The sequence below is a fragment of the Myotis davidii genome, unplaced genomic scaffold, assembly GCF_000327345.1.
Source record: "Myotis davidii unplaced genomic scaffold, ASM32734v1 scaffold174, whole genome shotgun sequence".
NCBI lineage: Eukaryota > Metazoa > Chordata > Mammalia > Chiroptera > Vespertilionidae > Myotis > Myotis davidii.
The window spans coordinates 7,648,578-7,662,510 of record NW_006289087.1 but is presented as its reverse complement, the minus strand read 5'-3'; the positions used below and the strand labels follow the sequence as shown (position 1 = coordinate 7,662,510).

The 13,933-nt window shown below is 40.4% G+C and overlaps 1 protein-coding gene across 1 annotated transcript; it reads right to left on the bottom strand.

The window, feature by feature from the left end:
* Positions 1 to 2,474: 2,474 nt before the first annotated feature.
* On the bottom strand, positions 2,475 to 13,566 carry RGS21 (regulator of G-protein signaling 21). The gene is made up of 4 exons (XM_006761294.1): positions 13,556 to 13,566; positions 12,481 to 12,557; positions 8,699 to 8,865; positions 2,475 to 2,678 (listed from the first exon to the last, which is right to left on the bottom strand). Exons 1-4 carry the CDS (start codon positions 13,564 to 13,566, stop codon positions 2,475 to 2,477), a joined length of 459 nt encoding a protein of 152 aa, XP_006761357.1.
* Between the last annotated feature and the right edge of the window lie 367 nt (positions 13,567 to 13,933).

The window sequence follows — 13,933 nt, the reverse complement described above, 5'->3', positions numbered from 1 at the left end:
CAGCTGATGTTTGTCTGTTCCATCTCCATTCTTTGCTTTGCCTTCCGCTCACGCTTAGCTTTGATAACATACTAGAGGCCTGATGCACGAAATTCATGCAAAGGGCTCGGCCCTCGCATTCCTGGCTTCATCCGAAAGGTTGTCCAGGAGGTTGTTCGGCTGTCTGGTCTAATTAGCATATTGCGTTTTTATTATTGTAGATTCTGTGTGCTAAATTTTCTCTTTCTGACATACCCAGAATGGCTTTTCTTTTCCCGGTTGGACCCTAACAAGTCTCTTGAAGCGATAATATTTTTTTCCTTGTGCCCACCAGTCAGACTTTCTTCATTTGCTTTTACTTCTTCTAGGTTTTTCTCTCTTCTACTCACTCTGTAAGTGGCATTGACTTTTCGCAGATAGAACAGACCATGATTCCATCCACCCAACACAGCAATAGGTAAAACACAATCAACTGAATTTCTTATTAAACATCGTGTGAATCACAGAATAAAAGAAAGAAGCGAGTAATGTCTTTTAAAAAGCAGTTAATCAAAGCTGTAACTTTGTGTACATATGTGTTTGTATACTTACTATCTGGCTATCTGTCTAGTTCCCTTATTAATAATTTTGGCAATAAGGATTTTATATTTGCATTTGAATCATATTTTTAACTTTTAAAACTTGAAGCTTGGATAAGTTGATGCCTCTCTTTTTTCTTATTTGATTATCTGCTCTTTAATGATTTTTATACAATATGGTGTTGGATAATTAAGTGTGGATTTTCCTCTATTGCTAATCTTAAACATCAGTCTAGACATTCTCCTAACAGAATTCCACATAAAGGCTGCTCTGAGTTATTCTACTTCCTCCAAAATATATTTTTATTGATTTCAGAGAGGAAGGGAGGGGGGAGAGAGATATAAACATCAATGATGAAAGAATCATTGATAGGCTGCCTCCTGCACAACCCCCTACTGGGATTGAGGCCACAACCCAGGCATGTGCCCTCGACCAGGAATCCAACCATCACCTCCTGGTTCATATGTCGATGCTCAACCATGGAGTCACACCGGCTGGGTCAAAGTCTTCTTCATATGTGGGAATAATTTTTAAGTTTCCTATTTAAGTAGAGACTAAATTAAGGTTAGAACCTCCAGAATCAATGTTGGAAAATATATAGTGCTTCCCTTTAGGTTCCCTGAAACTTCACAATGAGTTTGTATTTTGTCTTCCTTTTGAAAAAAATTTGCAAGTATACAGGGAATATTCCATTTGCATGTATTTAAATGTTTGTTTTTGATGATGAAGGGGAAACAAAATTTTGCCTATCAAATGAATTGCTGTAGAAACATAAAAATGTCATGTTATTTTTTTCCTTCATTTTTTAATGTTCAAATAATCTGCAAAATAGAGACATCAACAAAGATAAATAAATCTGTGCAAAAAATATGGAAAGACAGAAGATCTATTGAATCCTGATAGCTTCTCATATTGACAGTAAATTATTCACACTTATCACAGGACATTTATGTACAGAAAGAAACCGTTTTGGGAACTTCTCCAAGTACATGCAATTTATAATTTCTTTGATTTTTATCAACAAGTTCCAGCGTTGAATGAGTGGATGGACACTTAAACTCCATACTTACTTGAGTGCACAATGCTGCAATAATTTGTGTTTTATGGAACAATCACTGCTCTGCAGTTCATCATATAAGGACTTATCCATGCTTCTTATTTCTTCTCTTTTCTTTATATTCTTATTAATCTAAGGAAATCAATCTTCCCCACCCTCAAGGCCCTTCTGTACATGCCTATGTGAGTCTGTTGAATTGAAGGAAGTAGTGTATTTTGACAAAGTTTGATCAGTGGTATTGTAGGTATAGGGGTGTGTGTGTGTGTGTGTGTGTGTGTGTGTAACTGTGTGAATTTTTCTTTTTAATTTCTCTGAGAGTCATAGCAGTTTAGATAACCACCACATTATTATTTAACAGGTCCTGATAAAAAAGAAATAGTTGAATACACTCAAGGTATTTGGTTCAGATTTGTGTTTTATGGAAGTGAGTTTTTTTTTTAATAATGCAAAGAGTACTTAAAATCATATTTATGATGCTAAACAGCCTCCCACTCAGCAACATGAAGATATATAGTTTCTTGAATTTATAATGTCGTAAGACTATCCACTCATGGTTTAAGAGTGTTTTATCTCTCTACAAACTCCCTTTGAACTCTCCCAGTAGAAAAATTTTAAGTATCTGATAAAAGGAATAAATTCTAAACAAATGACTGAGAATTTCAGGCTTCATAGTTACAGCATTAATTTTTCCATCGGAGTAAAACGTATTTCCTAAACCCTAAAAAACTTACATGGTGTTTGTACACGGGGACCATTTTTGCCTTGAAGTGTAATGATTGGGTGGATCTGTTCAATCATTTGTCGCCCCCACCCCCACCCCCTAATTATAACCTGGTTATCAGTGTGTCCTTTATCTTCCTTACAAGAAAGGGAGCCATTTTTTGTTGTTTCCAACCTGTTTGCTATCGACCAGTTTCTTGTAAATCTCTGACTTCAGGAATCGCGGGAAAGAATCCTTGGCCATGAGGCTGTAGATTAACTTCTGAGCCTCGTCAAAACACTTGAGGGTCGGTTCTGCAATATTCTTTGAGATGAGGTCCCTGGTACTGAAGTCGATGTTAATCTGTGGAAATAAGGTTGCATATCATGAGATTAGCTTAATCAAAGAATACACGCTTTATACAGATGGCAGGTACACATACGCTATTTGAGGTTTTTTTTCTTTTCCCTAAACACAGAGAGAATTTGATGCAAAACAGCGGAAAGGTCACGAGCTCATTTTCCGATGCAAACACACGCTGGGTGCCTTGATTCTAGGCTGGGAGGCTTGGTGTTGACGGTGAGCACAGCAAAAGCCCTACGTTGAGATTATAAAAAAAAATGGCCAAGGGAAAAGGCAGCCAAAATATTTTATGATTTTAAACTGCTTTTTCCCACCCATCCTTTATTTTTTCCCCCCTAGTGCTTTGATCTTAATACCTAAAATGTACCTTCCAGAGGTGGACAGTAACTAGGATTTACTAGGATGGCTTCCACTAACCCATTCCTATTACTTTCATTCTATATTTCTCCCCCAAATGAAGCAAATTACACACCCCTTCTATACCGACCTTATGCTGTCTACTGGCCCCCGACCCCCCTTTTTGGCCTCTCCGAGGGCTTTGTGTTACTTAGATGATACTTGCATTTTCCGCCTCCCTCACTAGGCCTTGCACAGGCTAAGGACTCGATAAATATATAATTAACCTTGCACTCCTGACTTATCCGTTTCATTTTCTGGTTGGCTTGTTTTTCTACCAAGGCACTGCTCACATGGGCTGTGGAGAGCTGAGTGCTGCTCAGAGACACTCCTCCCAGGAGACTATCACTGGTCTTAGGAAGATGGGTCTTAGCAACTCAGCTCATGTCAGGGGGCAAAACATAACACCCACCTGTTTGTTTAAATGTCATTATTTTTCTCCAAGTTGTTCAAGCTTGAAACGTGGGAATGATATGTTTGACACCTCTTTTATTTCTCTGATCTCCTATCGTATAAATGTACAACATCTATACATTACATGTATATACAGGGTGTCCCCCAAAACATGTATACACACTTTTAACAGCTGATAGCTCCATTGATGTTTTTTTCTTTTCAGATATAACCCATCGGAATTAATAATGTCAGCCAGTAGGTATACATTTTTGGGGGACACCCTGTATATTTTTCCTCATTCATCTTTTACTTTGTAATTTCCCAGTAGTCATTTTTCATTCTCACCCCTATCTCTCTAGTTTAGTTGCTGTTTTTAAAACCCTGAATCTTTTCCCAAACCAAGGAATTTACCTGTTACTCGGTCCTTCTTCTTATAATGTCTTTCCCTTCTGAATACTCTAAGATAGCATTCCTACAGCAGTTTCACCGAAATGTCATTTCCATCGGATAAGTATTCACCTGAAAACCTATTCTTTTTTTATGACATAAAGTGTAAACTTTGTACCCTGGCTTCCTCATACCTGAATCATCTCCTACTTGTCCTGGTGGGAGCTATGAAGCTGGTCTAATTTCCCAGAGCAAATCTGACACCTAAAGCTCTCATTTATGCTGTTTCATCATCTTGCTTAAACAGATTTGGGTACAAAGGCTTTCGTTCATGTTAAGTATTCAATCCGATTATCAGAGGAAAAGGATTTGTTAATTCTCGGCTGTCTCCAAGTTCTGTTCTAAGTCTTCTGGACTTTTTTTTTTTTCTGGTGGCTCTGTCTTCTCCTATGGCTGCCATGTGGTAAAATAGCTTGATGTGGATAAAAGGAAGAAAAATTAGGAAATCATGCCAGAAGTTCATGTGGGCAGTGATGGTGGTCTAGGCTGTGTAATGTCACAGGAAATGAAGGCAAATGCATAGATTTCAAAGGTATCTACAAAATAGAACGGATGGAACTTGTGTGATTGCATAGTTATGATCTGGGACAAGGAACAAAAATCTTGTAAGAGTGACCTGCTTTTAGAAATAGTCTGAAGAATGAGATGACAGAAGTTCTGATGGATTGGATACGGGGTATGCACAGAAGAGAAGAATCAGGGATGACTGCTAGGCATTTTGCCAGAGCAATGAGAAGAATGGTGTTGCCTTTGACGGAGATGGAGAGACTCAGGTGGAAAAAAGTTTGAGCAGGAAACCAGGACTCAGATGTGAATGTGTTAACGTTGAGATGCCCCTGACAGCCATGGCCTGGAAGAGAGCCCAAGAGAGCCACTGCCAACAGAGAATGAACGAGGAATGCCTCCCTCATCATCCTGGGTGTTGGGTTAGGAGTGGGAACAGCATGAGAAATTGTGAAAGAGCTGTGAGCAGAGAGGAGGCAATGAAAGACCAGAAGCCAAGTGGAGACAGTACTTCAACTATGAGAGGCATCAATTTTACAAAGTGCTCCTGAGAAGTCCATTTAAGTGAAATTTGAGGATAGGCCACTAAAAGTGCTCTATTCTCCTTCACTTCTCTGAAATCTCAGAATCAGGAAAAAAGTGAAAATATCAGTCCTAATATATATATTTTCACTCATAAGTTCCTTTAATAGAATCACTCCTGGGAAGCATGTCTGCAGACTTCACCCCTCACTTTTCACTCATCTCAAATGTGGATTTTGGTTGGATTCTACCAGGAGATACGTGGATACATTTCTATCTCAGACAGTCAGACACCGGTGACGCCGAGCTTGGAATAAAGCAACGGTGGGAGGGACCTTACTCAGGGGTGACTTTCAGAAGGCATACTTTCTACCTGTACCATCTTGAGGAACTTCTGAGTCATTGAAAGTTACATAGAAGCTTAGATTTTGCTAAGCATCTCAAACTAGTAGGTTTGGGCCTTTTATCAGTTGATGAAATAAACAGAGTTCCATCAACATTATTTATTGATATGAGTAAGTTGCTTGCATTTTGTTTGCATGGATACTCTTCAGTTTCAAGGACTCTGAGGGGTATGTATGATATTTTAATTCCTTATTTTTCAAAAGGTCATGGATTATCTTCGAAATCTGAAACCACTGCACTGCCAACCTCAGAAAACAAGACGAGGGGTTGTGATTCTTACGGGGTGACAGCCTCAATGCCATCACGACCATTTACAGCAGTGGTTCTCAACCTTCTGGCCCTTTAAATACAGTTCCTCATGTTGTGACCCAACCATAAAATTATTTTCGTTGCTACTTCATCACTGTAATGTTGCTACTGTTATGAATCATAATGTAAATATCTGATATGCAGGATGGTCTTAGGCGATCCCTGTGAAAGGGTCGTTCAACCACCAAAGGGGTCGTGACCTATAGGTTGAGAACCACTGATTTAGAGGCTTCTAAATCTTGTCAGCTTTGAAAAGGCCTCAATAGAGCTGTCATAAGAATGCTGTTCCTGGTAGTCGTTGAAAAACAATCTATTCTAATAAAAGGGTAACATGTTAGTTAGGGTGGATGTCTTCCAGACGTCCATCTGGACAAAGCCACAGTGGTTACGAGGCTGGGGGCTCAGGCCTTGCAGCTGCCGTGGCCGGCAGTGGCAGCAGCAGTGGGGGGATGTGGGCGGTGCCTTTCCCTGATGGAGACCAGACTGTAGGACATTCCCTGAGGGCTCCTGGACTGTGAGAGGGGGCAGGTCAGGCTGAGGGACCCCTTCTCCAGTGCACGAATTTTTGTGCACTGGGCCTCTAGTCTATAATAATAAAAGCATAATATGCTAATTAGACCGGACAGCCAAACGACCTTCCGGACAACCCTCCGGACGAAGCCGGGGCTGTGAGGGCCATGGCTGCGAGGGCCACACCCCTTGCACAAATTTCGTGCATCGGGCCTCTAGTTTTGTCTTAAAGATCCAGGATGTTTTCAATGCTCATGTATGTGATGCATGCCCAAGTCCCGTTTTCTACTCCAGCGGTTTTAAATTCTTTGGGCTGTCAGCACATTATTTTTGCAGGAAGAGAACATTTTACAGTGTCCCTTTTGGCTTCCCTATGACCCTGAACTGAGCTGGATATATTTTCACATAATTTGAATAAAAGGTTGTCAATGGTGCTCTCGCATTCAAATGAGATAGCCTTCCTCATTCAGACTGTAAGTGTATCAGGAGATTCATTATGCAAAGGTGTGTGCCTGTGTATGTAAAAGGCCCCCCTAACATGGGGCAGGCAGCCTGTTAGCGAGCCCTCCCTCACAGCTGCGCTTAAAAATCCCTCTTCAAATTAAAGCCGCCTATAATCTTGCTTTGGGTGACATAAATTCTATGTAATCGCCACTAACGCCTCTAGTCTTACTTCATTTTGGCATCATTAAAGGCGAACACACTTCCTGAATGATATTCTCAAGGGTGGCTGTTAAAGTTGAGAGTGGGAGGCTTTGTAACATCTGGAAGAATTCCATCCATGTCCCGGACCGCATGGCTCTCTCGTGATTGGTTTTAGAGACAGAAATAAATGATGCACAGTACTAACACCTTCACTCGGGCAAGAGAAACGAAAGAAACCATCGTATATGCAATGATAACGTCGAACACCACAATGTGAAAATCCTAAAGCAATCACTGTTCGTTATATGGATTCATAAAGAAGAAGAAAAAAATCTGGCTTTCAAACCAATATCACTATAAATAGAATATCCTTAGAGTTGATTTCAAAGTCTTTTAGGGGATGATGCATTAATCAACTTGATGAATCGTATATGCTATAATATTTTACATTTTTTAGAATTATTTATTGATTCTTTACATGGTGACTGGAAAATGAATGTTGAAATAGATCCATAAGAGGGGAAGTTATTTTTTTTCTCTCCTACAAATTCCAGGCACTGCTTTCAGTGGTTCAAATTTTTGGAATGTCCTCCTGGGCCAATATGTGCTGCTGTAATTAAGGTCCATGTAAAACTTGAACTGTGGCAAGTTTAGGCCCTAGATTTTGTGAAAGTGTTTGCGTTTCATCTATTCTGTCTCTTGTCCCCTTAAGTAAACAACCCTTTTTTAAACCACGAGTTCTAATTTTAGATCAGAAAATATGGTAACTGTCGCTTAGAAGGAGGTGGCGATTGCCCCTCTGGGCAGATGACTTGTACTATGGAGTTAATGTAGCTTCCTGTTTGCTACTTATCCATCAAAATATATTCAGTGAGGAATCAAAGCAGTTTTAAAATAGAAGTTGCTAAACTTTAAAATTAAACACTAGAGGGGTATGTGGAGGCGACATGGTTTTAGTGCTAGAAATTAAATCAAATGAAAATGTGATGTTAACATACAACACTTTTGGGGGTCTATTATCAAAGTCATTCCAGATTTCTCTCTAAGGCCTCCCCCCTATTTTTCTGACCCTAAAGTGGTACAGGTGGGTCTTGATCACTTAAGACAGGGCCTCCCATCTTTGGCTCCTTTTCACCATCAGAGAAATACAGGTCAGCAAACCCTTCTTTCGGAAAGGGAGACATGATAATCTGCCATAGTGGGGACCTCCAAAACATGAAACAGGAAGAATTTATACTGTTGGTTAGGAGTTGTTTCTTTCCCCACACATTGTTTTCTTTTGTAAAAAAATATTTTTATTGATTTCAGAGGGGAATGGAGAGAGAGATAGAAACATCACTGATGAGTGGGAATCATTGATCGGCTGCCTCCTGCATCCCCCTATGGGGATCAAGCCTGCAACCTGGGCATGTGCCCTTGACCGGGAATCGAACCCATGATCTCCTGATTCATAGGCTGACGCTCAACCATGGAGCCACACCGGCCAGGCCCATATGCTATTTTTAATTAAAAATATTTCAAAATTCTATTCCTCACTGACTTCCCTGATTTCGAAAAGGAAAGACAAGGCGGACTCGAAATCCAAGAGCACATTTCATGGGATTTCTGGAGGGTTAACTCCAGAGCTGTTGAATCGGAGAGAGCAGGTACTGTTTCCCCAGAGCCTGAATGCTGTGCGAAGGAAACGGACACAGGGTTGAAAAATACTTGCTGAGTCAGCGAAGGAGGGAGGGTCGTCCTCAGGAACATGTACTGGAGTTTACAGACACTTTCTATTTGAATACACAGCGGCAATTTGATTTCCCTTCAGATGGATTCAGTGCCTTTTAATTACAAGCAGATTTGCTGGGAGATGCATATTCATGAAGCTGGAATCTTTCACTCACCTCTTTAGGGGCATCAGCCTCAATGAATTCAGAATAAATCATCTTGGCTTTGGAAGCAATTTTTTCGGCACTTTCCGTTTTCTTGAAGTCTTCACAGGCAAGCCAGAACTCAACGTTTTCTTCACTAAATTCTGATTTGAGAAATGTTCGAAAAGCATCTAGACCAGCTAGAAGATATGTAAGAACATTTTTGTATATCATATAACTCAGTAACATGCCCCAAATAAGTATATTATATAGGGTGAGCATTCATGGAGTCTTCAGTGGCAAATATTTATCATTCCTCTAAATATAGCATTTATATGTTTGAGCTTTTTAAAAAAATATATTTTTTGATTTTTTTATAGAGAGGAAGGGAGAGGGATAGAGAGTTAGAAACATCGATGAGAGAGAATCATCGATCAGCTGCCTCCTGCACTCCCCCTATTGGGGATGTGCCCACACCCAAGGTACATGTCCTTGACCAGAATAGACCCTGGGACCCTTCAGTCCGCAGGCCAAGGCTCTATCCACTGAGCCAAACCGGTAGGGCAATATGTTTGAGCTTTTAACTTTAAAAACCTTACTTGGATCAGTCATCATAAATATAAAATATTGTATCTGTGGTTCTAGAATTAGCTATTAACCAAGAAAACCTGTACTTTTTCTTTTTAGATCCAGGGAATCTAGGAATTATGTTTAGGGGAAAGTCTTAATGTCAGTTACTTAATAGAAAACCCCAGGGACTGTACCCAGACCAAGTTAATGATGTTTCTAATTTAAAGCCAGGATTTCTTTAAAAAAAAAATCTTCATTTATTTCAGAGAGGAAGGGAGAGGGGGAGAGAGACAGAAGTATCGATGATGAGAGAGAATCATTGATCAGCTGCCTCTTGCATGCCCTCTACTGGGGATCGAACCTGCAACCTGGACATGTGCCCTGACGGATGGGAAATCAAACCGTGACCTCCTGGTTCATAGGTCCATGCTCAACCATTGAGCCGCGCTGGCCAGGCGTAGAGTAAGAATTTCTTGGTTGTTCGGAGTTGTTGAGAAAACACAGTTTGATGCTGGGAGATTATATAATGTTGGTCTGGCTTATTGCAGCGAAGGAGGAGGGGCTGGCACTTACTAGTTTGGGGCGACTATATTAGCTAATTCTAATCCTTAACCAAAAAGGTAATTGGCAAGATATTTGATGTGAATGCTTCTCTCTTTAATGGGGCGATAGGTGGATTAAAATAGACTTAACAATGTGTGTATTTTTTTTTTTAACTTTTGCAATAGAGTTGAAATAACAAGTCACTGGAAAAGGTTATTGGGTGCCAATTAAAATTCTCCATAGAAATATTGGAGACTATGGATGTCGTTAATATGTGAGCACAATAAAAAATTCAATGAACTGCATGCTTCCCGAATTTAAAAATATACCCAAGAAGCTCCAATCACACAAATTCAGGTTATGAAAATCCTCTTAGTAGCCCTTAAAGAAAATTCACTAGGAGTTTGGCCCAAACAATGATGACTTTGAGGGTTCTACACAGAATTTATGATAAAATGTATTATATACTGAGAATAAAATATGCTTTTAAGAATACTGGAAGAATATTGTAGGTTCATGAAGGCACATGAAGCTTTTCCCCAATGAAGACGATCTAAATACATCCTAGAGAGACAGGTAGTTAGAGATCAAGAAGCAGTTGTTGTGTCCTCCCATCCTGAGATTTCAGTGAAGGACTACTCTGGACTAACAACTGTTATCATTCAAGGACATAATGGAACAGGATACACAACCCAAACCGGAGCTAGTTATCGCTGTCACCGACACACTATGTATTGAACTATTTTTCTATTCTATACATACAATTTCGATGTTCAAAAGATGTCAAGTGAATTTGGAATAATATGCTGCATACAATTAAAATCCGATTATCTGAGGGCACGCTCTGCAGGATGGAATGGCTGTTGGTTAGATCCAGCAGGGGCTGATGAAAGAAAGAATTCAGTCATCATTGGAGAAACCTACCCTAAGGCCTTTGCCCAGTGTATGGGAGGCATCTCCTCATGTCAACGAAACAGGACTCAGTGGTCGGCAAACTGTGGCTCGGCAAACCACGGCTCACAAGCCACATGTGGCTCTTTGGCCCCTTGAGTGTGGCTCTTCCACAAAATACCGACTTCTGCGCATGGGCCACGAAGTTTCAGTCACACTGTACGTGCACGCCCGCATGTGGTATTTTGTGGAAGAGCCACACTCAAGGGACCACAGAGCCACATGTGGCTCTCGAGCCGCGGTTTGCCGACCATGGATTAGGTAATCTGGTGAGCCATCTTATTGTCAAGAGCATTGAAGGCCTGTAAGCTCGTTCTCTGGTGGTATAAATACAGGAATCAAGCAGCTGTTCGGATGAATCTGTGGGCATGAGTTATACACCCCAGGAGAGGTGCCTACGCAAGCATCTGCTCTGGTCTCTGAGCCTCACGGCTGTGTTCTGTGGGACAGCCCCCCTGCTCCGAGCTGCAGAGTCACCGCAGGCTGAGACACTTCCTGCTCTGAGCTAATCCAGCCTGTCCCACTGGGTATCCATTTAAGGAAAAAGGAAAACCAACCGTGCCATTCAAAACATACAAAAATACAATTCTGTATTCTTGAGGTGTTTCCAGTCTGACCTTAGTTGAATTATAGGATGAATGTGAATTATTTTTTGTCTGTGCTTTAGGAATGAGTTATTTAAGAGAGATAACATCAGAATACAGTTTCATCTAATTCAGTATAACTCTCTCTGGATATGAATGAACAGCTATGGAGCTTCGTCATGTGTTAAACTTTTCTAATATTCTCATATTTACTTCATGGATTTAAAATGGGAATGCCATCTGATTAGTTCAAACAATACAATATTTTTAAATTTCTCTATATATGTCTCTGTGGTGTCATTTCCCCCTCATTTGAGATAGAATTGCTACAAAGCAGAATGATTTATAACAAGAAGTTCCAGCAACCTTCGTCAGTGACTATTTTTGCGTCATCTGGGATATTTTATTTATAATTGGTCAAGATTACCTTATTGAGCCATCAGATCTAATATAAATACACATTAACACATGTGTACATTAATATACACACATTCATTTAAATATGGTTTTGCATTTCCTAAAAACAAGAAAAGCTCAGTTGAAATAAATACTTTGTAAACTTTACTTTGGCTTACAGGACATGAAAAACAAGTGATTTATCTAAGTTCTCAACTCTTCAATAGTTTGTATGTTTCTTTCAACTTGTAAGAAAAATGGTCATTATATACATCACATGATGATGAGTTTAAGGGGATGACAAGATTCTGCACTTGCTTTCTGTTTTAATGTTTGGAGTTTCCATAACTGTGTTTTATTTTTGGCCCAACCCAATTCCACTTAGACTCCAGGCCTGTATAAATTTATGTGACTGTGGAGAATCTTATATTTTGAATATAGATCAAAGTCACACTCTATAATACGTCTATCGCTTTCAGGATTTAACCATTTACTTTTTTAAGAAAATATATTTTATTGATTTTTTACAGAGAGGAAGGGAGAGGGATAGAGAGTTAAAAACATCGATGAGAGAGAAACATAGATCAGCTGCCTCCTGCGTGCCCCCTACTGGGAATGTGCCCGCAACCAAGGTACATGCCCTTGATCAGAATCGAACCCAGGGCCCTTCAGTTCTCAGGCCGACGCTCTATCCACTGAGCCAAACCAGTTAGGGCTAACCATTTACTTTTAAGTGTTGTATGTTCAGACCGATTCTGAGTTGGTTCTCACCTTGGTTGGTTAAAAGAGTGTCCATGTTTTCAGACCACGCCGCTGCCTCTGCCGTCGGTGACCTGTGGAAACAACATCTACCCTTGACAATAGCATTGTGATCTTTTTCTTCTGTCACCTGTGGTCATATCTGAGTTACGTGTGTTTGTTGAATCACATCATTTAAATGAACTTTGCACCATGGGATCCAACTGGGAAAGATCGACCAGAATTAGCCAGGGTGGGGCAAGAGTAGGTTTACATTTATGAGCGCACGAAGAGGAGTTGATTCTTGTATAATTGCAATGCATAATCAGAGCAACTGTGTATTTGTGTGTGTATATGTGTGAGATTTGCCGTGAAAATTCACCGTGGAGCTGGAGCCAAAATCGCACTTAGTATTTCATGGGGTTTTGGCTGATTTCCTTTCTGTTTCCTTCATTAAGCGAGCACCATCAAGGCCAGCAGTCCCCACATTTTGTGTCCAGAGAAGAGCCAGGCCAGATGGGAACTGCATGAAAGCTACCAGTTACCCCGCTAATCGCGCCAGCCAGAACCAGTTGTATTGCATTAAAAACCGTGGCATCCAACGACTTAGCCGTTCACAGTCAATTAGCGGTGCGCTGGAGAACGGGAAATTCAAGCCAGGAGCCCATGTGCGCGGGGAAGTGACAGCTGCCTCCTTAAGCCAGCATTTCAGAGCCATCTTCAAATTAGTAAGTAAACGTTGCAACAATGAATAATCTTTGCAAGGATCATATATATATATATATATGTGTGTATATATATATATATATACACACATATATATATATATCTTTTGTCTCTAACGCAAACATTTACTACGTTGGCAAAGCCTCACCTAAAGGAAGCTCAGTGGTTTTCTCCCTCCTAGAACCTTTCTTTTATATCTGAGCAAGGATAAAAATGAACCGAGTGGTTGACATGTTTTAGAAACGGACAAGGAATCAGCAGAGAAGGGAGAAAAAGAAATCAGGAAGAAAGGCAACAATTAGCATATTTGTCATAAATGAAGGAAACAAGACACAAATTTGCACATCCTCTGAGACAGAAATAGCTTTAAAGGGCAACTCACTTCATTGGCATCTTCCGTCGCTCTGTCCGACTGTCACGGGTGATGCCACGATTCACTTTCTGATGGATCTCGAGGCTGAAGGTGGGAGGACAGCGGGAACATCACAGTTACTATGCAGATACCTGTGCCCCGGGTCACCATTAGCATTCTTTAAATCACGCTAGCCTCAGGTTTTTCATGTTGTTGTTAACTTTCCTCTGGTCAAAACACTTCAACTTCTAGGTAACAAATAACTCTCTGAATCAAGGCGACGTCGCTTCCCATCTGTGGCGACGCTGAAATAAATTCCATGTGAAAGTTTGGTTCCTGAAGCTCACAGACATCCATTTGCAAGACAACTATTGTTCGCAGGAGGTTGAATCAACTCAGAAAAAAAAA

Bases quoted from the DNA above. Each gene is read 5' to 3' on its own strand.
- RGS21 (XM_006761294.1), bottom strand. The intron at 8,866-12,480 runs GTGAGAACCAAC...CATATCTTCTAG, and splicing joins CACTCTTTTAACCAACCAAG to CTGGTCTAGATGCTTTTCGA. The intron at 2,679-8,698 runs GTGAGTGAAAGA...TTATTTCCACAG, and splicing joins AGGCTGATGCCCCTAAAGAG to ATTAACATCGACTTCAGTAC.